This window comes from Abramis brama (assembly GCF_963993115.1).
Source record: "Abramis brama genome assembly, chromosome: 1".
NCBI lineage: Eukaryota > Metazoa > Chordata > Actinopteri > Cypriniformes > Leuciscidae > Abramis > Abramis brama.
The window spans coordinates 18,824,245-18,849,050 of record NC_139963.1 but is presented as its reverse complement, the minus strand read 5'-3'; the positions used below and the strand labels follow the sequence as shown (position 1 = coordinate 18,849,050).

The window sequence follows — 24,806 nt, the reverse complement described above, 5'->3', positions numbered from 1 at the left end:
ATGGGTCATGCTGCTTATCTGAGCCTCAGCAGAAAGAGAACCTGCTCTGCATCCTCGCTGTGGCTTCAGACTTGCTGTGATTCATTATGAATGTATAATGGCTAGAGTTCAATACGCTGCATTCATAGGGGACCATGAAAGTGTTTTCATGGCACGTGAATGTATGTAACCTGGAGGGGGTTGGGGGCGGAGGTGACCATCCACTAATTTCTGAAAAGTTTATCTCCTCAGCTTGAATTGCCAGTCATAGTATCTAGGGAATGTTGATTTGTTGTTCTTATGATATTACAGTATAGCCTATTCAATGCAAGATATTGGTCTGGTGTCAGATGACAGAATGGTAATAAGGGCAGAACCAGTCATAATCGTGTCTTAGTAGTTGGTGCTTAGAGTTTCTTTCGAAGTCAATAATAAATTCTAATGGTACAAGTTTCATTGTGGATTAGATGTTTTATATTGTATACAGAGAGCATTTTTTCAGCAATTTATTAAAAAAACTTTTTTTTAACTCAAATACAACTCAAAGCCATTATCACATTTTTTGATGTTGCATTCATAATCATATGTTTAGCATGTGTTTCTGCATATTGTGTCCTAAAGCTGCAGTCAGTAACTTTTTTGTGTTCAAAATTTACAACATATAATAAGCGAGTACATCATTAATTCATTTTCCAAACCGTGTTTTTGTCTTATCCTGAATCACTACGGTAGGCTAAACCTATAACAAACGTTTATATTGGGACTATTTTAGACTGGTATGGGTCGTACTACTGCGGAGTAGCACAGTATCTGCGTGACTAGTCATAGAAACAAACAGAGAAAAGTAGCTCCGGCTACAATGTTCTTTAGCAAGACTCATGCAGTTTTGTTTATTAACTGCTAACGCGCCAAAAGTTACGGACTGCAGCTTTAATAAATACTTACAGAAGGCAATTATAGTCATTCCGAGGTGCTCCCATAGCTAAATTATTCAACCTCTTGCTCATGCAACAGCTAATGTCTGTTTTCTATAATATTACAGGGCTGAAAAAACAGAGGTATTGAGTGAAGACCTGCTACAGGTGAGAATAAATCTGTATTGAGATCAGTGTGAACACAACCGCACACACATACGGCATATACTTATCTACTGCTCTAATCTACACTGTTGTAATGTAGTCTATACTCTTATCTACACTACCCTGTTTGCATGTTTCATACGTGCTTATTTTGCATTCAGGTGGAGAAGCGTTTAGACCTGGTAAAGCAGGTCTCTCATAGCACACATAAGAAGCTGACAGCCTGTCTGCAGGGACAACAAGGCACCGATTTAGACAAGAGATCAGTCAAATCGCCCGCGGTAAGTCAGTTCTTACAACTCAGTTACTTCTGTTTTCTGCACTGCAATAGTTTTCTCTCATAACAACTTGATTGTGATTTTTCCCTAAACAGAAAAAGTTGCCCCTGACGACACTTGCTCAATGTATGGTGGAGGGAGCAGCTGTGTTAGGAGACGACTCTCTTTTTGGGTGAGAGCTCGCATACATTAAGTACTTGCCTTTGTATTTCGACAAGCTGTTTCTCTTGGGCTGAATCCTTATTCACATTCTGTCCTTTGTGTATAGTATGCCAGATTAGGATTAATGCATCCAGGATCATGTTGCACTGAATGGGCATCAATGGAGATTATGCTTTGAAATCCACTTTGCTAAAAAGTGATTTTCTTGCTCACTATTTTTGTCTTGTTTCCAGTGCAAATATCTAGACATTCTTAAATCAAGAAAGAAACTTAAAGGAACACTCCACCGTTTTTTGAAATAGGGCTTATTCACCTTCTTTCCTACATTTAGATAGGTGGGCAAATGCATTTTTGTCTCTGTGCATGCATTGTTTTAGTTTGACAGGGTCGGCGCTAGCTTAGCTTAGCATAATGAATGGAATCCTTTGTTGCCAGCTAGCATGTCCTGAGTAAAAGTGATATAAACCCCCCCCCCCCCCCCCCCCCCCCCCCACCTAATTACTTCTTGTGGCCTGCGTATTCACAACAAGTACAAATAGTGATGCAGATTAACACTAGGCGATTTCCTAGGCAGATATTGACTTGGGACTATATTAGGGGGAAGCACAGGCGAAGCACTGCTACTTGGGCGCATCACGCCCAAGTAGCAGTGCTTCGCCTGTGCTTCCCCCTAATATAGTCCTTAATATATAAGTCCATATCTGCCTAGGAAATCGCCTAGTGTTAATCTGCATCGCTATTTGTACTTGTTGTGAATACGCAGGCCACAAGAAGTAATTAGGTGTTTTTTTTGTTTTTTTTATATTTTTTATATCACTTTTACTCAGGACATGCTAGCTGGCAACAAAGGATTCCATTCATTATGCTAAGCTAAGCTAGCGCCGACCCTGTCAAACTAAAACAATGCATGCACTGAGACAAAAATGCATTTGCCCACCTATCTAAATGTAGGAAAGAAGGTGAATAAGCCCTATTTCAAAAAACGGTGGAGTGTTCCTTTAATTGAAAAGCAAAATGACTTACGATTTCAACTTGTTTTCTTAAAAACTATCATCCTGCGGGGTATGGAAAAATAAGTTTATATTCTGAATTCATTCATTGGCAAATATTCTTTGTATACATTATACTTAAAAAAAGAAAGAAAAGAAAATCAGTAAAATGGTCTTTGCCCCGTTTGTTATTTTTCTTCCAACCAAAGACACAAAGACCATTTTGCAGATTTTCACATGACCACCAGCCCACCCTCCCCCTCAGTAATCCCAGAAATTATACATTTAATTTCGATAAATTATTCAGAAACAAGACTTATTATCTAACAAGAAGCAAAATGACAAAGTAACCAATATTTAAACGAGAGAAATATCTGCCGACGGGGAAAGAAAAATAAACCCAATTCAAAGGGAAAACAAGTTTATTTTTCTTATCGTACCGTCAGATTATTTTTCTTGGCTTTCAGAAAACAAGATTTATGTCATTTTGCTTTTCAAGTAAATGTTTCTTGTTTTGAGAATGTCAGATATTTGTACTGGAAACAAGACAAAATAATGAGTAAGAAAATCACTTTTTGAAGTGCAGATATTAGATGAACAGGTTCAGTATTTTATGTCCTTGAGTAAAAAAAAAAAAAAGGGAAAATGTGGGAAATTGACAGATGGGACTAAAAAATGGTAGCAATACATGAAGCCAAAAAAAAAAAAAAGTTGTGAAATGATCAGATTCAGTGGTATCACTCCTCAGCCTTCACTCATTCCAGACAGATATTATATAATTATTGGCCTATTTGTATTGTAATACAGATTGATATTGAAATTAAATGGCTAATCAATGACTTTGATTGGGCAACCCAAATGTAACAATTGCTCAAAGCAGAACTAAAGCAATGAATCATAGCTTTAAATAAATGACAGGAGAACTATGCATCACACTCAGTGATATTTTAGTATTTTGTGTTTATCATTGTATCTACTGTTATTTTAATGAGATTTTTTATATTTTTAGTTTTCATTGTAATAATATAGTTACAAGGGGTATAAGGGGCAATGACATGAGAAATAAATTTGTCCTTGATCTTTTGACATATACAGTAAGAGGTCTTTTTACCATTAAACAAAGCATTTATTTAATCAAGCTCGAAAAATAGCTCGTTTTGATATTGCGGGGTTTGTTACGTCATGTCACATGGGCAAATATATTGCACATGACTGCTTTCAGAGCAAGACATCGGCACATAGTTACACATCATCACAGCATAGGCCCCGCCCACTGGCGTTCAGTCGCTTAACAGCTGACACCTTACTAAACTGGATGTGAGTGTCACGACAAAAGCAATAAAACCCATTATAATCACTGACGCTGTCTACACTGGATGCAGTATACAGATGCATGTTCAGTTTCTGATAATACTCCTCACGCTTGAGTCTGTCAACAACAGGACAAATGCAAGAGTTAAAGTATGTTTGCTTTGACGCGTCCAGTTTAAACAGCTTGTTTGTGTCTTCAGAAGGATCCCAGCTTCTGATACATGCGAATGGTTTATTTAAATGGCGCCCTGGATCGCGTCAGAGGATTATATGTTTGTTTGGAGCATTTTTTTTATTTTATAAATGAGGCACAGTGTAATGAAGAGTTCATAAATAAACTTTTATTGAGAGATGAGGCAGCATCGTATTGGATTTGACAGCAGCTGCATCACAAACCATAAGTAAAAGATTTCATAATGCATTGTCTGTAAATGATGGTTTTATATGGATAATGTTTTCAAAACACCTACATGTAATAGAAAAGTGCGCTTTGATACTGTTTCCTATGTAATGACATTAACAATCATAACAGTAGCCGTTTACTGACAAGCCTTAAAGGAGTCGCCCCTTAAAAACTGATCATTTTAGACAGAGGGTCAGAATGAAAGTCAAAAGTATTTTTTGTGTGCTTAAAACTGTATAAGTGACTCTCAAGGAACATATTACCATCATTTAAAAAAATTCCATGTCATGACCCCTTTAAATTTTAGTAATTTCTTGTGCTTTTGTCGCTTAGTTTTTGTTTTCTATATATATTTCTATTTAGCTTAAATTTATTTCAGTTTTCATTATTTTTGTACCTCAACTTATTATTTTTTTCAGTAACATAAAACATATAATGCAATGCAATACAGTGATGATGGAGAGGTACAAATAAACATTCCTCATAAGCCGGGTGGATCATATTTGATACTCAGGTTTTAAGATGATTTTTCTAAAAAGTGATGTATGGATGATCAAGTAAACCTAAGTTGCTTCAGTCGAGTTTTCATGGTATTCTAATATTTATATTTTATTTTATATGAGCTTTATCTCAGTGACCAAAAGTGATTTTTAATTGTTTTAGTTTTAATTTTAGTTAACAATAACAACACTGTGTCAGGGCAATATCTTCACAAAATACACAATATTCCTCAAAATGACCAGAAGCAGGTAAAATGATAAAATGTTTTTAAAGTTTAAACATATAGCAAATATTCCTTATAAACTTAGGGTACATTTACACGACAACAATATGCCTAAAACAGAGACGTTTTTCCTTTTGAGTTTTCCACGTACAGACGACACCGTTGTCAAAATGATCCCCATTCACACGGATCCACGAAAACGACTAAAAAACCCTGTATTCTGGCCATTAGATGGCGATGAAACACTATAGACTGAACATGTAATACGCATGTGCATGATGTCATCGTTTTCACAGATTCATGTTTTTTATTTGTTTGTTTACACGGAGACCGGTTTCAAAAAACTTGCACTTTGAAATCCGTTTTCAAAAGTTTTCAGGCACCCAAAACGCCGTTGTCGTGTAAACGAACGGCCAAAAGGCATAAAAAGTTTTACGTTTTTAGTTGAAAACTGTGTCGCGTAAACAGCCCCTAAAGGGGTTTCAAAGTGCAAGTTTTTGAAAACGGTCTCCGTGTTAACAAAAAAAAAAAAACACGAATCTTTGAAGATGATGATGTCATGCACATGTGTATTACGTGTTCAGTATAGTGTTTCTTCGCCATCTAATGGCCTGGCAGCAGAATACAGCGTTTTTAGTCATTTTCGCGAATCCGTGTGAATGGGGATTGTTTTGACTATGGTGTCGTCTGTACGCGGAAAACTCAAAGGAAAAACTATGTATATCGTTGTCTTGTAAACGTACCGGCATTGGACTCAATATTAACCACACTCCAGCACAATAGGTGTCAGCATGCATCTCTTTAAGTTGTTTTGCAACCTGCCAGTAAACCCAGTCAAAAAGAAGAAAGATGTTTTTTGCAGCCAGGTGGCGTAGTTATAGCACATACCTGCAGGGCAGGGATCATGGGATCATGTTAACATGACAGGCCTTGAGTTCTTTGGTTTGTCTTCATAGTTTGAAAGTTTGGTTTCTAAATGTCTCTTGTCATGCAACCTGTATTGTTTTGCATTTGGATAGTTTATATGAAGGGACAGATGAAACAGCACCAAAGTACCACAGTGTCTGATTGGGCACACTCCGTTTGACATCAGCATCAAAAGATATGGCTAGCATGTCATGCTCACATCCAACTTCTTGAGAGCTTTCATGATATTCACTCATGTTTGTGAATGAACCAGGATGCAGTCCTGATTTCGTTGACTAGTTTGACTGTCTGGTGGTCTTTCTGCAGTAAGATGCTAAATCTTTGTGGCGAAACGGAGGAGAAGTTGGCTCAAGAGCTGCTCGTCTTTGAGTTACAGATTGAAAGAGATGTTGTGGAGCCTCTGTATGTGCTGGCTGAGGTGAGCATGTTTTTTTTTTTCTTGCAATGTTATGCTGAAATCCACATCTTGTGTACTTTTTCCACAATCATATAATGCAATGCAATACAGTCAAATAAGTGTTCATGTTATATTGCTAACAATATAAAAATTATTCTTATGTTTAGTTTATAAAAATCAGATTTGACAGCAAAAAGACACGTGAACCATGAACCGTGTCAGTCAGATGACAGAAGGCATGTACTAGATTTAGTTTACAACAGTTTTTTCAGCAAAGTTTTTATGTTGATCATTTAAAGGCCTTACAAAATGCCTTACAACCTAAATGCGTTCAATTTATCCATGAAGGTCGTGTTTTTATTTCTCATATGTGCACCGTTTTATGTTAAGGTGGAAATTCCGAACATTCAGAAACAGCGAAAACATTTAGCCAAACTTGTCCTGGACATGGATTCTGCAAGGACACGGTATGAACTATTATGGTTGATTCCTGAGATTTGATTCTTACGCATTATCCACATTGTGCTCTGATGGTGTCATTTGTCCTCCTGGGCTGTAGGTGGCAACAGTCATCCAAGTCTTCAAGTCACCCTAGTAATGTGCAGCAGGGCGGAGCCAAGTCTGATGCCTTGAGAGAGGAAATGGAGGAGACGGCCAATCGGATGGAGATCTGCAGGGTGACGATTTCTCTCACTCTTTCTTCTGCATTTAAATGCCCACTGAAGTGCCTTGGACCGCACAGCTTTGTATAATGCGCTGACGTAATTTCCACTGAAACAGGAAACTAAGGCGGGACATACTGAATGGCCCCTCCCACTTTTCAAATAGCCAGTAGCGTTTAGTTTACCTCACAAACTGCAAGTCGTACTTGACAGCACCATGGAAGTGAATCCGAGCGCTGATGATACGTTGGATTCAATAGTAGAGTTGTGAATAAATTCTAGCCATTTCATTCTTAACCAACGTACAGTTGGAAAACGGAATAAAACTCGAGCATTTGAGCAACCGAACACACGTCTCCAACTCATATTGCTCTGTGACGTGTCATCGGTCGCTTTGGCCAGGTGGTATTTATAGCATTGGGGGCAGAGCTTTAGATTGTAGAGAGCATTGGACAGAAGATGTGATTAGAAGCTGAAGTCCGCGGTGATGTCATAAAAATCTGTGATCCATTTTAGCGGAAGTGAGAGACTGTAAGTTTGAATGCTTATATCTCCTAAATGCAAATTTTTGTCATTGTTTTGGAACACACCAGCTTATTCATAACCTTAACGCTAACATATTCATACTAAAAGCTAAAAAATAATAATTTTGATTTCAGGGGGCCTTTAATGAAACAATTCACTAAAAGCAAAGCAAAGCTTACATACTCTTACTTAGTAGCCTCCATCTCAAAATGTTTTGCTTGTTTTATTAGAAATGAGAAATTACAGATATTCATGATGATGTACCTGTTTCCCTCTCTGTAGGACCAGTTATCAGCAGACATGTACAACTTTGTGGCCAAAGAAATAGACTATGCAAACTACTTTCAAACGGCAAGTACCTCTGGACACTAGAGGTGAAGTGTGTACTTTTGGTGGGAATACCTTGGGAACGCTTACAACATGTGTATGTCCTCTTATTGGTCTTGCTGTAGCTCATAGAGGTTCAGGCAGAGTACCACAAGAAGTCTTTGGAGATTCTGCAGAGTGTGCTGCCACAGATCAAAGCTCAGCAGGGTAAGACTCTCCACTTCAGTGTCTGAACGTACAAGTTTGGTTAAGTGGTGTCTTTCAAATGCGTGTGTGGATCTGTTAGTAAACTTGTTTCTGAAGCTTTTAACAGATTGAAAATGATGCATTTTAACGTCTATCATGATGTGTTCCAGAGGCCTGGATAGAGAAGCCTTCATATGGAAAGGCCTTAGAGGAACATCTAGCCATCAGTGGCAGGGAGATTGCATTTCCTATCGAGGCGTGCGTCACCATGCTGCTAGAATGTGGCATGGAGGAAGAGGTGCGAGACTGCTGAGAAATAACACGACGTGCCTTATGTATACACAGTTTGTCTAACAAACTGAGGGACGAGTCATAACTATTGTCTGTGGTAATCAACGGCATTTCACAGATGCCATTCAGAGACATTATACTGTAGATAACCCTAAATATTCACTGGATAGTTCACCCAGAAATGAACATTTTGTCATTACTTACTCACCCTCAAGTTGTTCCAAACTTGCATGAGTTTCTTTCTTCTGTTGAAGACAAAGGAAGGTATTTTAAAGAATGTTGGTAACCAGACAGTTGACGTAACCATCGAACTCCATAGTAGAAAAATAAAAATACTATGGAAGTCAAATTTGCTCCTGGAGGGGTCCTGCACAGTTAAACACACCTGAACCAGCTAATCTAGGTTTTCAGGATTATTATGCTGCGTCCAAAATGGAATACTCTACTTTAAAGTATGCACAAAAAAAAGTACGGCAAATAGTATGTCTGAATACATAGTATTAAAAAAAACAGAAGGCGAAAAGTACCTGGAGACCTACTACTTCCGGAGTACGCATACAATGGATACGGGAGAGGATTTATGAAGACGCGACTGTCACATGACAGTAACAACATGGCTGATAAAGTACATCATTCATAATATAAAGAACACACTTTTTAAAGCACTTTTCTTGAAATAAATTCATATGTAGTACCTACTCAGTATGCGATTTTGCCGTTAGAAACATTCAGGCAAGTGTGTTTGGGCAGGTTGGAGCAAAACTCTACAGGACATTGGCTCTCCAGGAGCAGAATTGGACAACACTGCTGTATGGTGTCCCAATTAGCATTTTAGCCTATGTGTTTCTTCAAAGTCTTTCCATTGTTTAGCCTACAGTGAGTGGACTATTCAAGTGGTTCTCAACCTTTTTTTACTCAAAAGTCCCCCATTGTGCAACACAATGTTTGAAGGGACCCAATATAGGCTATTTCCTGTATTTCTGCTGTAATCAAGACAAAGCTGCTTGTTTTCAAACCTTTTTTAACAGAAACTGGGTGGATTAATATACAAAATAAACCAAATTCATTTTTTTTTGTGAATTCAGTAATTAATACAACAACAGTTATTGAGATATTTATAATATTATATAAGAAATACATTTCAGTTTATGTTCATTTAGGAAAGAATAAAAAAATATATATATATTAATAATTTATTAATTCAAATACTTTTTGCCATTTTGGCGCCTCAAGATTACTAAATGAATGAATTGCCGAGGCCCTCTAGTGGGCCCTGGCCTCCTGGTTGAGAACTCTTCCTGTCACTTCAGGGTTTATTTCGGGTGGCTCCCTCGGCCTCCAAGCTGAAGAAACTCAAGGCGTCACTGGACTGCGGGGTTCTTGATGTGCAGGAGTACTCAGCCGACCCACATGCCATCGCAGGTGAGCATCTGTTACTTTCCTATTAGTTTCCTATTGTTCACTGATCTACCGCAGTGTCCTTTTAGTCGATCGCAGCTACAAAGGCTCACGGCAGTTCACATTAAATTCTGTCTCAGGTTAATTTGATCTCATTACAGCGGGCCTGAAGCGTGACCTAGTAGCCGCCAGGTAAGGGGGCACAGATGACAGTCGCTACATGCTGGTTGTGGCTTTTGACAGCTCATTTGTCAGGCTTCCCTTTAGTATTTTAAGCAGGGAATAGCACACCTACACACACATCCTATCACAAGTGCTAAGTTTCCCTCTTTCTCCATGTCCCTGCCTCTTTCACTCTCTCCTTCTCTCCACTGACCAATTCCCTTCCTCATCTGCTTCCCTCAGGGGCGTTGAAGTCTTATCTTCGTGAACTTCCCGAACCTCTAATGTCCTTTGAACTCTATGATGAATGGATTCAAGCCTCAAAGTGAGTACTGACGGTCTACACCAACACACATGCCATTTCCCAGCACCATTTGCCATTTTCATATTGATTTGAGACATACGGTGTATCAGTTGAGCATATCCTTACACAGAATATACTTAGTAAGTAAAGTTCAAGAAGTATATTTTATGTAGAAATTATATTAACATCAATGTATTTGTAGTACACTTGTAAGTTTACTATTTCAGAGTTTTACAGAAGAATATTTCCTACCAAGAAAACTGCCAACTTCATAAATTTTATACAGCATACTTTGAAAAGAAAAAAAACATACTTGTATGTTAAAGCATACTTTAAAAAGTATTAAAGCATACTTGTAAGTTTTCTTTTAGTGAACTTAACATCACACTTACAGTTTACTCATACCGTGGAAGAGCTGCCTGTCAAATCAACCCAATATAAATATGTTTATGTGTAGGTTTATAGCAAAAGAGATCAAGTTCAGTTCCATGCATGAACATACAGCAGTTTATCCATATTCTGTACCTTAATGCATCTCTCCTTATGGCCATTCTCTAGTATTCAAGATATGGACAAAAGGCTTCAAGCCCTGTTGGGTACATGTGAGAAACTATCATCAGACAATTTGAACAACTTCAGGTTTGTGGTGCTTATTTACTTAATTATTTGTTATTTCTGACAGGGTCTTTGTCTTTAAATGAGTCATGAATGCAACAGCTCATTAATAGAGAGGAGTGTCGCATCTCTGTCATATCATGAGCGATGTGGCAATTCCTTCACTGTCAGGAAGTGTGTGTTTTTCTGCATATTCAGAGTTCATTAGCCCTGCTGAGAATGTTTTTGAGTTTGGAAATATCATTTAGTCTAAGCTGTTTAATGTGCCAACTGTATAGATGCTGTCTTCTAGCTAGGACAAATTCATCCTTTCATTTTGCCCTAAATGACGTGGCTAAAGACAGCTAAGCTAAAAGCCACAATAATGAATATTGTATCATTATCATCAAGGAATAAATTCGAACAAAGCTACGGTTTAAGAAAATAAGGAGGCCTGTTCATATTGATTATGCATTTTCTTTACAATGCCACTGTCAAATCCTGTGAATATTTGGCACGTCTTTACTTCTATCCAACATGACAAGGTTTCCAGATATAGGCTTTGGGTCATTGCTGTTTGACTGCACCTGGCTTGAGTCAGACCTACTGAAATATTGATAATATACAGCGACAGGAATAGCAAATGTATGAGTGAATGCCAGGGCTAAACCCTTTTGTCAAACTGAGATTTAAACTGAAACTGTTTCTCCTCTCTTTTCTAAACAGATATCTAATCAAATTCTTAGCCAAACTCACAGAGTATCAAGACGCTAATAAAATGACACCAGGTAACATTGCAATAGTTCTTGGACCCAACCTTCTGTGGACACATTCAGAAGGGTGAGTACATGTCCTATGTTTGGCTTACTTCTCTCATTTATGTGGATGGCAGCAAATTCACAAAGCAATTCAGTGACAAATGAAAATTCTGTTATTGCTTACAGTGCATACATATGACTTATGACTTTGTTACTTTTCTTATGTGGAGCATAGTGTTGTTATTGTTAACTAAAACTATTAAATATTGTCTTTAAAGTGCCCCATTTTGCTTTTTTTCAATATTACCTTACATGTAGTGTTTAATATAGCAGTTTCCAGACATCCCAGCCTGCAAAAACTAATTTCTGAGAGGTAGAGCACCACTCTTAACAAGTGAAAGATACATATTATACTACATTGTATTATATTGGATTCATTCGCGTAAGCCGCTTAACACGGGTTCGTTCATTCAATACTATATGTCCACTGAAAGTGAAAATTATGTAGGCTAGAGTGTCATGAAATAAGAAGGGAGTCTCCATGAACTCCATGAACAGAAGAGGTCACATGAGACGCATTTGAAACTGTGTTAGTACCTGGTGTAAACGATAATGAAATGAAAACTAAAAATGTCAAATTAAAAGCTAGTTCAAAATATTAATAATACTACAATAGTACATCAATTATTTTAAAATGACAATGCAGAACGAATGAAGAATCCATACAACAACCATTCATAGTGACCACATCTATCAAGCTTCAAGAACGACATCAATACACACCATTAAAGTAATTCATATGGCTTGTGTGCCATATCTGAAGTCATGTTAAAATTTGAGTTTTTTTTTTTTTTTTTGGAGCTCTACAGATGTAGTCACCATGAATTGTTTTTTTTATAGAGAAGAACTACATGAAGATTGTTCAAAATGTAACCCTTTGTGTTCCACAAAAGAAAAAAAAGTCATATAGGTTTGGATCGACATGAATGAATGACATTTTTTAGGTAAACTATTTCTTTAATGGATCTAGTAGTTTTATATTATGAAATGTGTAGATCAAATGGGTCATTGTTCTTCACAGAAACATGACGGAAATGATGACCACCGTGTCCCTGCAAATCGTTGGCATCATTGAGCCGATCATCCAGCATGCTGACTGGTTCTTCCCTGGAGGTTAGATAGAAAGAGTTGTGAAAGCATATTCGCACATAACCACGAGCGTGTTCTCCTGTGAGATTTGGACTAATTTGTCTTTGCTATTCTTAGATATTGAGTTCAACCTGACAGGCAGCTATGGCAGCCCGGTACACACCAATCACAACTCCAACTACAGCTCCATGCCCTCGCCAGATATGGACCAATCAGATCGCAAGCAGCAGCACGAGCAGAGCCGACGCCCACTCAGTGTTGCTACTGACAACATGATGCTTGAATTCTACAAGAAGGATGGGTAGGTTGTTCTGCGCTCTTGTCTGCCTCCTCCATCACTAAATTTTTCATTTCCCCTCCCACACGCTTTCATTACCTTCTCATACCAGCCTTACTTCTTAAAGGGACAGTTCACCCAAAAATGAAGATTCTGTCATCATTTACTCACCCTCATGTCATTGCAAATCTGTATGACTTTTTTTTCTTTCATGAAACAAAAGGTGAATTTTTGAAGAATATCTTGCCTACTAGGGCTGGACAGTGAATCAAAATGAAACCGAAATCGCAATATGGCTGATTTAATTAAATAAATGCACTGCGTGTTTCAGAGTGAAGCACGGCACTATGTAAATTCCGCTCCTCACAAACTCATCTCTGAGTTATTTGTACCATTTAGGTTGTCTTTTAAATAATTTTAGAGCTTGACCTCATCCAGAGTCACCTTAATTATATAGAGAAGAGTGGCCAGGATGATTACCTTTAATGTTCCATTAAAAAAAGAAAGTCACATGGTTTTGAGAATGGATTTGGATTCTTTCCTGTGAGTGTGAACTATCCCTTTAAATTAAACACTGCACTATTATCATTGCACTAACTGCCCATTACCGGCAGGGTTAGATAGTGCCGCTTAAACCAATTAGAAGTGGCGGATGAGACAGCGGCAGATAGCTAATGTGTTCAGCGAGTAATTCACTTAGACTGGGACGTCAGTCATGTCGTTATCCAGTAACCTTTCTGTGTCATTTGTTCTCAATTGGAGTTGAACTCCGGAAACATCTCAGCGACTCCTTCAATCTCCCTCGAATAGTGCTGGTCTCGGGCTGATGGGCTGCCACGGTCTCTATGGTTACGTGGATGGAGTGTTGAAGGAGGGCCGCAGCTCCCTTATCATTCACTGAGGGGGCTGGATTTCTGCCTCTATCGACAGACACGTGGCAGATGTGCCAGGCTCTGACTCATGCCACCTGCAATGCTCCAGCAGGTGGAAAAATACCGCATACGGAGGAGGATATCCAGACTTCTGTTAGTCAGAGCCCTACTCCAGACCCCCTTACAGAAAAATACTGAGTTCTGGCAAACATTTGGCAAACATTGATGGCAATATTAACTGCAGAGATGTGTCAAAACATTATGTGTGTATATATATATATACAGACCCTTTCCAAAAAATTAGAATATCATGGAAAAGTTTATTTATTTCCATAATTCCATTCAAAACGTTACACTTCCATAGATTATAGATTCAGGGCCCACAACTTAAACGATTTCAAGTATTAGTTGTTTATTTGTACATAATTTGGGCTTCCAGCTCATAAAACCCACGAAAACAGGATTCCAAAAAATTAGAATATTACATGAAATCACACAGTAATTACACAGTAATACCATGGTCATTGAACCAGGTTTTGGTTCTTTTGGCAGTGTGGGCAGGTGCAAATCCTGCTGGAAAATGAAGGAAGCATGAAGTGCTCTGAAAATGTCCTGGTAGACGGCTGCGTTGACTCTGGATTTAATAAAGCACAGTGGACCAAAGTCCTCTTTTCTGATGAGAGCAAATTTTGCATCTCATTTGGAAACCAAGGTCCCAGAGTCTGGAGGAAGAATGGAGAGGCACACAATCCAAGATGCTTGAAGTCCAGTGTGAAGTTTCCACAGTCTGTGTTGGTTTGGGGAGCCATGTCATCGGCTGGTGTTGGCCCACTGTGCTGTCCACTCAATGCAGCCGTCTACCAGGACATTTCCAGAGCACTTCATGCTTCCTTCATTTTCCAGCAGGATTTGCACCTGCCCACACTGCCAAAAGAACCAAAACCTGGTTCAATGACCATGGTATCACTGTGTAATTACTGTGTGATTTCATGTAATATTCTAATTTTTTTAAATCCTGTTTTCGTGGGTTTTATGAGCTGGAAGCCCAAATTATGTACAAATAAACAACTAAATACTTGAAATCGTTTAAGTTGTGGGCCCTGAATCTATAATCTATGAAAATGTAACGTTATATATATATATATATATATATATATATACTTACATATATATATATATATATATATATATATATATATATATATATATATATATATATATATATATATATATCAACTTACTGACACCTTAGGTAAGTAAGTTGAATCTGACCTAAATTATAAGCACTTTAAAATACTAATACTTAAAATCTGACAGAAGACTTCTCCGTGGTCTGTTCTGGCTGAAAGTCATAAATCTATGCCCCAGGAGGCAGACTTTGTTATAAAAATAGAAGTCAATTATGATTACAATTTGTTTTTCTGTCAGTATTAGTACTGCTACAAATACTCAATATAAACTAAAGTACAAATATCGAAAAGTTTTTCAATGAAGGCAATATCAGCGATGGTTCTGGTGCCGGAGAAGCTTTTCGGGTGGTCGCAAAGCAGAATCTATTCCATTTTCCGTTTAATTGTGAATAAAAGCCTAAATTTAATCTTTCATCTGCTCAATTTGATTTTTTTTTACCATGTTTTACATAAATTGACTTTCAACAGAGCAACCAAAATCTCTCAGGTTTATCTTCAGAGTGTTTTAAAGATGAACAACATGATGGTGAGTAACTGATGACAAAAATGTAATTTTTGTGTGAACTGTCCTTTTAATCCCACCTGAAAATTGTTTATGTGTAACCCTGACTTTCCAAGGTCAACTATTCAGCAAATCAATTAATGTAATTATTATTCACAATCCAAGCCACATAGGCACAGTTCATTGATGGAAACTTCATAAGTAATCAAGATGAAAACAGTGGGAGAGGAGAGATATACTATATATTTTACAAAATGATGTATAGATAACAGTTAATGACGCGGATCAAGCGTATTTTAGGACTGATTTGTTTTGTTAAAGCAGAGGATATGTGTCTAATTGTTTATGTCCACAGCTCCCGGGGTAAAGGCAATTACAGTAAATGAGGCTTAATGGTGTCGCAGCAGGAAAGAGTGCCAGCTGCTCATTTAGACTGACATGTTCTCACCTCTGGACCGCCCTGATCCACCAAACACTGTCAAACTACACATGTCCCCCACTGCACTCTACATGGTTCATCGTTCAGCTGCCATTCCCTGTCTCCATGTCATTTCCTTCTTATACACATGTAAACACACTGTGTTTCCTCTAAAATCATTGTTTTATCTTCACTTAATGCAGCATTAGGAAAATTCAAAGGTACTGTCCACCACATTTTCTGTAATCCTGTGAGCTTTCTTTTTTTTGGTAACACCTTTGGTACCAATTTATATTGTGTTTTAACTACAATGTACTTACATTCAAATAAATCACTTGATGCAATGGACATATTGTGTGCATATATGCTTTTACATTGTACTTATATCTTAAAAATACCTGCATGTAATTACAGGTGTAGTTGATTTCTGTAATTACGTCACTGTTGTCCCTTCCATTAGGTCGTGTGTCCATCAAAGCGTTTTTTCTTTCTTTCTTGGGGTTAGCATATTTTCCCAATTGTTTTCAATGGGAGCACTGCATATTTTAAAAAAGACAGCAGCGAGATGAATTGCTGAGCATCTATTTCACCCTGAGCACTAATCGCTTCTGCATTATTTTTTTTTACCTGTCGCCGAGAGTTGAAGAATGTTCAAGTTTGGGTAAAACGCAGTGCTCATCACTGTCACTTTTTACCCGGCCGCCCAATCACAGTGGAGGAGGGGCGGGACTAATACCACACCGACCAACCGCCACATTCTGCTTGTACAACAATAACAAACGACAACAACAAGCACATCTCTTCATCCAAAACTAGTGGCAGAGCAAGTGCATTACGTGTTGACATTTTTTTGTATTCAGAAACCAACTATTTGCGAAATCAGATACTAGTAACACTTCCACAGATATTCTGTATCAGTATGTAGTCTTAACTGAAAAACATAATAATAATCTCTTTTATTATTTAATCTCTCTTTACCCGTATCCTACCTCAATAGCAGCAAAAGTGTTTTACAATACAACATTGTACCTAACTATTTTTTTTTTTACGTAAGTACATAGTAGTTAAAGTCAAAGACATAAAGTGGGATCCATTTTTTTATAACTTAAAGGCACACTATGCAGTTTCTGTTTTTCTGAAACAGCGACCTCTAGAGTCTCTGTGGAGTACTTGTATTTAACGTTACTGTCGTGAATACCACTCACGCAGAGCCGTCTCTGCACTCTTCCGACCGCGCTTTCTTCGTTTTCTTCGTCGACTCTGCCATGATTCACGTCTGAAATGCGTGCTAGTGTCTTCCATAGAGGCTGCTTCATATGTTGTTGATGTATGTGACGTCGTGCCGTAAAGCCGCAAAGTCGTGATTCTCGTGAGATTTGGCGGGGCCCCACCTATCAAACCTGCATTGCTGGTTTTGCCAGCGGCGTCCCCCTGCTTTGCTATCGGGATGATTCGCCCTACTACGAGTTTGTTTACCATCGAAATTATTTCGAAGCTGTTATATTAAAGTACAAATCTTGCATAGTGTGCCTTTAAAGAGATAGTTCATCCAAAAATGAAAATTCTGTCATCATTTACTCACCCTCAAGTTGTTCCAAACCCATATGAATTTCTTTCTTCTGCTGAACACAAAGAAGAAGAAATAAACTCATACAGGTTTGGAACAACTTGAGGGTGAGTAAATGATGACAGAATTTTCATTTTTGGGTGAACTACCCCTTTAATTAACGTTCCTTATTATTGCAAATGTTTGGGGTCAGTAATTTTTTTTAAAGAATGCATTAAACTGATCAAAAAAGTAAAGACATTTATAATGTTACAATAGGTAATATTTCAACTTTCTGTTCATCAAACAATCCTGAAAAAAATTTATTACGGTTTCCGAAAAAATAAATGAATTAAGCAGCACAGCTGTTTTCAACATTGATGATAATAATATATGTTTCTTGAGCATCAAATCATCATATTAGAATGATTTCTAAAGGATCATTTGAAGACTGTAGTAATGATGCTGAAAATACAGCTTTGATATCAAAGAATTAAATTACATTTTAAAATACATTGAAATTATTGTAATAATATTTAACAATATTACTGTTTTTACTGCATTTTTTTTAATCAAATAAATTCAGCCTTGGTGAACATAAGTCTTCTTTCAAAAACATTAAAATAATCTTACCAACCCCAAACTTTTAAACAATGGTGAATACAGTATGAATCAAAATTGAAAACAAAAATATTTTACATTATATATTGTAATAATTACAATAATTAATGTTAATTTTAACTATAAAAGTTAGGCTACTATAAAGTGTTTTGACATCAATTAGTAAATGTCAAATGATGTTTCTTTTTATAAGAATATACATGATCATAATTGAGGGTTGATCACATCTGGCATCTGCAATAAATGACAATATTTTGAATGTATGTTCCAGAAATACTTTGTACTTCACCACATCTGTTTTTGCTCTCAAAGATAATGACCCATGCTGGCTTGTATGTAACAACGCACAAGTTGATGTAATGATTAGGAGGGTTACCGCTTCTGTGCAGTGCATCTAGATGTTGTGTTGTGTTTACGACTGACTCAGTTGTGGTCTTTCTGTGGGCAGTGTGGGTGTCAGAGTGATGGACACATCGTGGGTGAAGGGCAAAAGTACCTCGACGCTGTCCCGCAAATCCTCGTCCACGCCTCCCAGCGCACAACCGCCCGGCTCTCCTGCGGACACGCTGATCTCTGAACAGCCCGGTGAGCTGGCCACATCTCCAATCCCCACCCCCCCTCCTGGAGACAGGGGCAGGTAAAAAAAAAACAACAACAACACGTGATCCTCTACCTGTTTTCCATTGACATTTCAATGTACTGTGTATGCATTTCACAGTATAATTAACTTGTGACATCATTGTTTTCCATTCAGCGATTAACTCTCTTGCTTTCCCTGCATTTGTGTATTAATGACATTTCCTCAGCTTTTTCATGCTTTTCTCGTTGTACTTACCGTTTTATTTTTGCCTCACCGCGTCTATGTAAATAGACGTCATTTATTTTTTCTTTACGTAGTGCAGTCAGTATGGCCGCGTACACACTGCAGTTGAATACAGTTGGCAGTCCTCCATCCTTTTCTGTACACACTGAGTTCAGTTGTTTTCCAGAGTGAGATCCGCATTCTGCAACTGAATTAATCACATTTACATTAAATCTGTGCTGTGTGTACAGAACCAACCTCAACAACTAGTTCTTGTAACATACAGTAATTAAGGCAAGACACTACAGGCAAAAAACATTTATTTATTTTTTAGTTTCTTTGTCTAATGCACTGCTCAATTTTGAGATTTTGGACTCTTCGCATAACTTGTTTTCTTTTCAGGTTAGTGGAAAGAAAACATCCAAAATACACATTTAAGTTTTTTTTTTTTTAACACACTGTATCTATTTGCATCTGCAGATTTCTATTACACTACAAAGGCTGTTTTCTCAAATGCTTTTTTTCTCATGCATCAAGTCAGAAATCTTTATTACTAAGTTTTATTACTACCAATAATTTTACGTTTTTTACAGAATGGTTTGTTAATATATAATTCACCTCATTTATATAACATTTTATTCCTAAAATCATGGTGAAAGTGTATTTTTTTTCCTGCCTGTTGACAGTATTTTCTAATTTATGGAGAAATAGTGTGGACCTTTTAGTGTGCAATAGTCGTTTTTTACAGTCTATGGTGTGGACAAACAAAACATAATTTTGTGGACAAAATGGAGATATGTCCACAAAACAATTGTCTTCATGTACTGCGATTAATCAACTAGGGAATTCATGGTGATATCGGTTGCACTTTATTTTACAGTACGTGTACTTACAGTGTACTTACCTAAGAAAATACTGGGCAATATAAGGTAACTACATGGGTAAAGGTTAGATTTAGAAGTAGGTTCAGGGTTAGTACGTAATTATTACCCAGTTATTGCAATAACTATAAAAAGTACATAGTATGCCCATGGGGAACAGGACTGTAAAATAAAGTGCTACCGTGATATCTATTAGTTCAAAATTTTACCCTATTCATCTGTAGTGTCTTGCCTTAAAAGCCCATGCGAAATGTGAGTCTCTCTTCTTCTGGAGCGGGACAAGAAACAGTTAGTGAAACAGGTACACTATCATTCAAAAGTTTGGGGTCAGTAAGGGGGTAACACTTTATTTTGATACTCCCCAACAGACATTCTACTGACTATAAGGAACTACATGTCAACTTATTCTAACCCTACCAGTCTACTAATACTATACTAATACTCTAATGAGAGTTAGTAGACATGTAGGTGCAACATTACTTATAGTCAACAAGAACGTGTTAAATGAACCATCAAAATAAAGAGTTTTTTTTTTTTTTTTTGCGAGGTGGGGAGTTAATATAATTTTTTAATTATTATTATTTAGCAAGAATGTATTAAATTGATCAAAAGTGACAGTAAAGGCTTTTAATGATGCCGACCTAGGTAGCTATTTTAGTCATCATAAGCTCTTTCGAAACATAAAGACTCTTCCAAACAATATAAAAGGGATTTAATCTGCCTTATATGATAGTTTTTGAAACGTAAGTACTTCCCAAAATCAACTGCAATAAACTCTTACAAAAAGACATTAAAAATATATTTACAGTTTCTCATTTGCAATTTCAAGAGTGACTCCTGTATTTTGTTCACACCCAAAACGATATTTTTTATTTATTTATTTTTTATTTATCCTTTATTTAACCAGGTAAATCTCATTGAGATTAAAATCTCTTTTACAAGAGAGACCTGGCCAAGATGCAGCATAAAAAACAAAGAACAATTTCCAACATATATAAAAGAACACATCAAATACACATACATATATATCACAAGACCCTGTGCTGAAAAATGCTTAATACTTTATGAACAGTTACACTGACCAATTTAGAGGATTCACTTCTGGATTTGGCAGTGTGTACAGGCCTAAAATGTCACAGTTTGGAACAGTTTATCTCATGAATGCAAGACATTCTTGCTGTTCCCATTCATTTGATTTCACTAAAACTCTACCCATAAGCCCATATGTAAATCACACATTAATGAAGTAAAGGTCACGCCATGGTTCAGTCATTGCATTTAGGGTTTGCGATGGCTGATGATTTGACTGGCTTACCTCCCCTCCTCTGACACTCTTTCAGGCAATGAAAGGGTTTTTGTGTCTGTGTTTAACTGCTCTGGGTTTTCATCGCATTTGGAGACCTTGGTTTAAGCGCCAGCTCTAGATAGATTATTGCATATTCACCAAACTCTCTCTGATGTTTGGTTGTTTTAACAGAGATTTTTGTTTCTTCCCTTGGTGCAGTGCGCAGACACAAGGTCATTTTCAGTTTTTCCATTTTAATGCATTGCTGTGCTTTTCCTCCCAACGGAGATGGAAGCGTTTCCTTGCGCCTGTTTTTCGTTGCTACGCTTGCTGTTTGCTAAACCTGTTGCTCATTGCCGTGCGCTAAACTGGCTAAATGCTCATACCAGCTTGAGACAAACATGCGGACCGAAGGATCCTGAGAGTGTGATCAGTATTGTATAACGCCAGCGAGCCACAGCTGGAGCTCAACATCCATCCGTGTGCAGTTGACCAGAGCTCTCTCTCCTGTGTTTGCTCTTTATTGTTTCCAATATCTGCAGCTCAGACGACGTGTCGCCCAATCGGCCGGATTCCTCACATGTCTATGCGTCCCACGTGGAGGAGCGGCCACCCCCTCCTTACCCTTCCTCGTCCTCCCACCACTTCTACCCCAAACCCCCTCCCTGCGCTCGGCCCGTGGCCCCCGGCCCCGAGTCGCAGCCTCCCAGCTCCCCGCCTCCACCCCTGCGCTGGACCGGCTTCGGCCCACCCTTGCCCCTGCCCCTGCCCCTGCCCCAGCCACCTCCTTCCTCCTCTTCCTCCTCCTCCTCCTCCTCACTCGATATCAACTCCAACCCCAAGCCTAGCTGCCTGCACTTTCCCAAACACGGCCCAGTGTGTGACGCCCCGCATGCCGCTCCGCCTGACGCCAATGCCTCGCCCCTCTACATTAAAACCCCTCTCGTGCTGACCCGCCACGACTTGTCCCTCGGAAACCCCCCTAGCCTCCCCTCCTCCGCCCCCCCGCCGTGGGCCGCCTGTCCATGTGCCCGCGACAGAGGACCCCCCAGGCTGACTAGGTAAATACCACCTGCCTGCGGCCACCCTGCCTTCGCAACACACTGTGACGTCCACCAGGGCTCCCCACACTGTCTGAGCGCTCACCTCAGATCACTCCATACTGGCTCCATCCCGTTTTTTTTTTTTTTTTTTTTTTACTTTCTTTGTGACGTTATTGCTTTATCAGCCTCATCACACAGATTCCGTAACATTGTCATTGTCCAGGGAAGCCTGAGGTTGCCTAGCAACCGATGATGTCACTGGCCTTTAGCAAAAGTGTATCCTTCAAATAGAAATCAGTGCTATTGTAGTAGCACTGAAATACCATTATGGTTTTTATTAATGTTTTGAATCTGTTTTTATATTTTGCATTCTCATTTTAATTTTGGTTGTGGTTAACTAATGGTTTTAGTAATTTTGTTGTCATTTTTTGTAGTTCTTCAAATATGTCTATATATTTTATATCAATATTGAATCCGTTTTTATTTTTGTATTTTCCATTTTCATTTTAGTTAGATAAACAGTAATTTTGTTGTTTGTCATTTTTAGTAGTTTTTAATCGGTTTTCATTTTTGTATTTTCTGTTGTTGTTTTAAAAATGTTGGTAATTTTGATGTTTTTTTTTCATCTTTAGTAGTTTGTTTTTTAAATGTATATCTATAAAGTTTTTATTGATTTTAAATTCAGTTTTAGTTATTTAGTTATTATTAGTGCTGTCAAATCAATAATTCATGATGAATCGCATCTAAAATAAAAGTTATATATGTATGTGTGTGTTGATGTATGTATGTATGCATACGTGTGTGCGTGTGTGTGTGTTTGTGTGTATATATCTATATTTTTTTATATAAAAGTTTACACACACATATTATATATTTAATGCGATTAATCGCGATTAATTGATTTGACCACTAATAACTAAATATCTGAAAAATATATATTAAATATATATAACTTATAACTTTAGTTGTTTTTTTTTACTTCAACTTAACCCTATTAAATTAAAATGAGTAATGTTTAAGCTTTTTCATTTAATTTTATTTCAGTTTACTTTTAGTTTTAGTATCAGTTTTATTGAACTATAATTCCCCTGCTAGAAATAAGTACGTGGATGGAGCAGCACATGGTGACATGGATGCTTATGAATGTATTGATTGAGTCATGAGGTCTGTTTGCTCACTGGGATAGTCATACTAGATGTGCAAGTACGTAAACACCAGCATCTCTGTTCCAAACCCTAATGAGCTGCCCACCTACCTAAGCTCTTTTAGTCATCATAGGCGCTCTCGCAACACAAACACTCTTACAAACAAGGGGAAACTGATCTATTCTGCCTTATAAGATAGCGTTGGAAAATAGAAATGTAAGGACTACTTCCCAAAATCAATTGCAATGAACTCTTTTGTAAAGGCACTTACATTTACTCCGTACTGAGAAGTTCCATTGAAGTAAAATCCAATATTTATGTGTGGCATTTGAGTTTTTAGCTTATAATTATGGTAATATCTGAAGCTCTGCAGTGATTATATTGGTTATCTTTAGGCCAACCTGAAATTTAGCATCACACAGGCCTGGTTCCCTCGACAAAAAGCCAGGATTTTTCCATTGGCTTTTGGATCATTGCAGAAAATAAGCATCAACAAAAGTTTATAATTCTTACACGGTTTGTTCACACTGTAAAAAACATTATATGATCAATAAGTTTTGACAACATGTTTTTTTTACATTGCGATAACTCACTAGATTTTTGGAACAAAGCACTGAAATGACCACTTAAAATGTAATCATTTGAGCAAGATTTAAGTCTTCCCTACTGAGTAGCCATCTGAATTTGACAACTGCACTGGAAAATGAAACAACGCTTACCAAATCAAATTAGAATTCAAACGTTTCACAGCAATGTAGGCCACAAATTTAATTGAGGTGGGAATTGTGTATATGAATGCTCTTTTTTTGGACCATCAGTGTCCCGAGTTGTTTGAAGGGTTGGAGGAATGTCAATGGAATAACAAGAATTCCAATCGCTTTCTGCACATGCAGACTCCATCAATGCAATAAATATCAATCTAAGATCTTTATTAGGAGCGCTAAGCATCAAAACGCACAGTATTAGCCATTTTACCAATGATGTTGACTGTGTATTGCAATGGTACAAGTTCCCCACCCCATATACCCTTGTGAGCCTTCATTCAAAAGTCGCAGGGAAAGGGAACTGCAGAGATTGAGTCATAGATGTGACGGATTCATTTCAAAACATAGTCACATTGAGGCGTTCTCTGCATGTCTGCACGGATATATGTGGACGACTTGTGTCCATGTGTGCATATAGATGCATCTTCCCTAGAGATTAGCAGAGAGGCGCCTGAATAGAGCTGTCAGAGTGAAAAACAAGCTTCACATGCTCAGTCATATTAAAGATACATGCTGCGTGCGTGCGTGTGTGTGTGTGTGTGTGTGTGTGTGTGTGTGTGTGTGTGTGTGTGTGTGTGTGTGTGTGTGTGTGTGTGTGTGTGTGTGTTTGCTGGGCAAGGACACTCAATCCCCCTCCTGCTGATGTGGATGAGAAACCCGGTGTAAATCCACCTTCACATGTCTTTGGAGAAACAAAAACATCACACTCACATGAAAGCAGATTTTAGTTGTGGATGTTTTAAAATCTCCTTCATGTTATCTGAGAACTTACAGTAGCAACAAAAATATTTTATTGCTTTTTATTTTTTATTTTTATTTTTTAGCAATGGAAGCTTGTTTCTTCCACAGAAGAAA

At 37.8% G+C, this 24,806-nt stretch overlaps 1 protein-coding gene across 1 annotated transcript in view; it reads left to right on the top strand.

The window, feature by feature from the left end:
* The window catches only part of arhgap44a (Rho GTPase activating protein 44a), a 56,306-nt gene that overhangs the window by 26,442 nt on the left and 5,058 nt on the right, over positions 1-24,806 (top strand). Inside the window, exons 2-19 of the mRNA XM_084116234.1 lie at positions 1,022-1,061; positions 1,220-1,339; positions 1,432-1,508; positions 6,159-6,270; positions 6,640-6,716; positions 6,809-6,926; positions 7,719-7,787; positions 7,889-7,970; positions 8,120-8,247; positions 9,551-9,662; positions 10,044-10,125; positions 10,663-10,743; positions 11,425-11,538; positions 12,538-12,629; positions 12,723-12,906; positions 16,068-16,085; positions 18,480-18,668; positions 21,542-22,060. Coding sequence (XP_083972360.1) covers positions 1,022-1,061; positions 1,220-1,339; positions 1,432-1,508; positions 6,159-6,270; positions 6,640-6,716; positions 6,809-6,926; positions 7,719-7,787; positions 7,889-7,970; positions 8,120-8,247; positions 9,551-9,662; positions 10,044-10,125; positions 10,663-10,743; positions 11,425-11,538; positions 12,538-12,629; positions 12,723-12,906; positions 16,068-16,085; positions 18,480-18,668; positions 21,542-22,060 — 2,214 coding nt within the window. The remainder of the gene's footprint in view (positions 1-1,021; positions 1,062-1,219; positions 1,340-1,431; positions 1,509-6,158; positions 6,271-6,639; positions 6,717-6,808; positions 6,927-7,718; positions 7,788-7,888; positions 7,971-8,119; positions 8,248-9,550; positions 9,663-10,043; positions 10,126-10,662; positions 10,744-11,424; positions 11,539-12,537; positions 12,630-12,722; positions 12,907-16,067; positions 16,086-18,479; positions 18,669-21,541; positions 22,061-24,806) is intronic.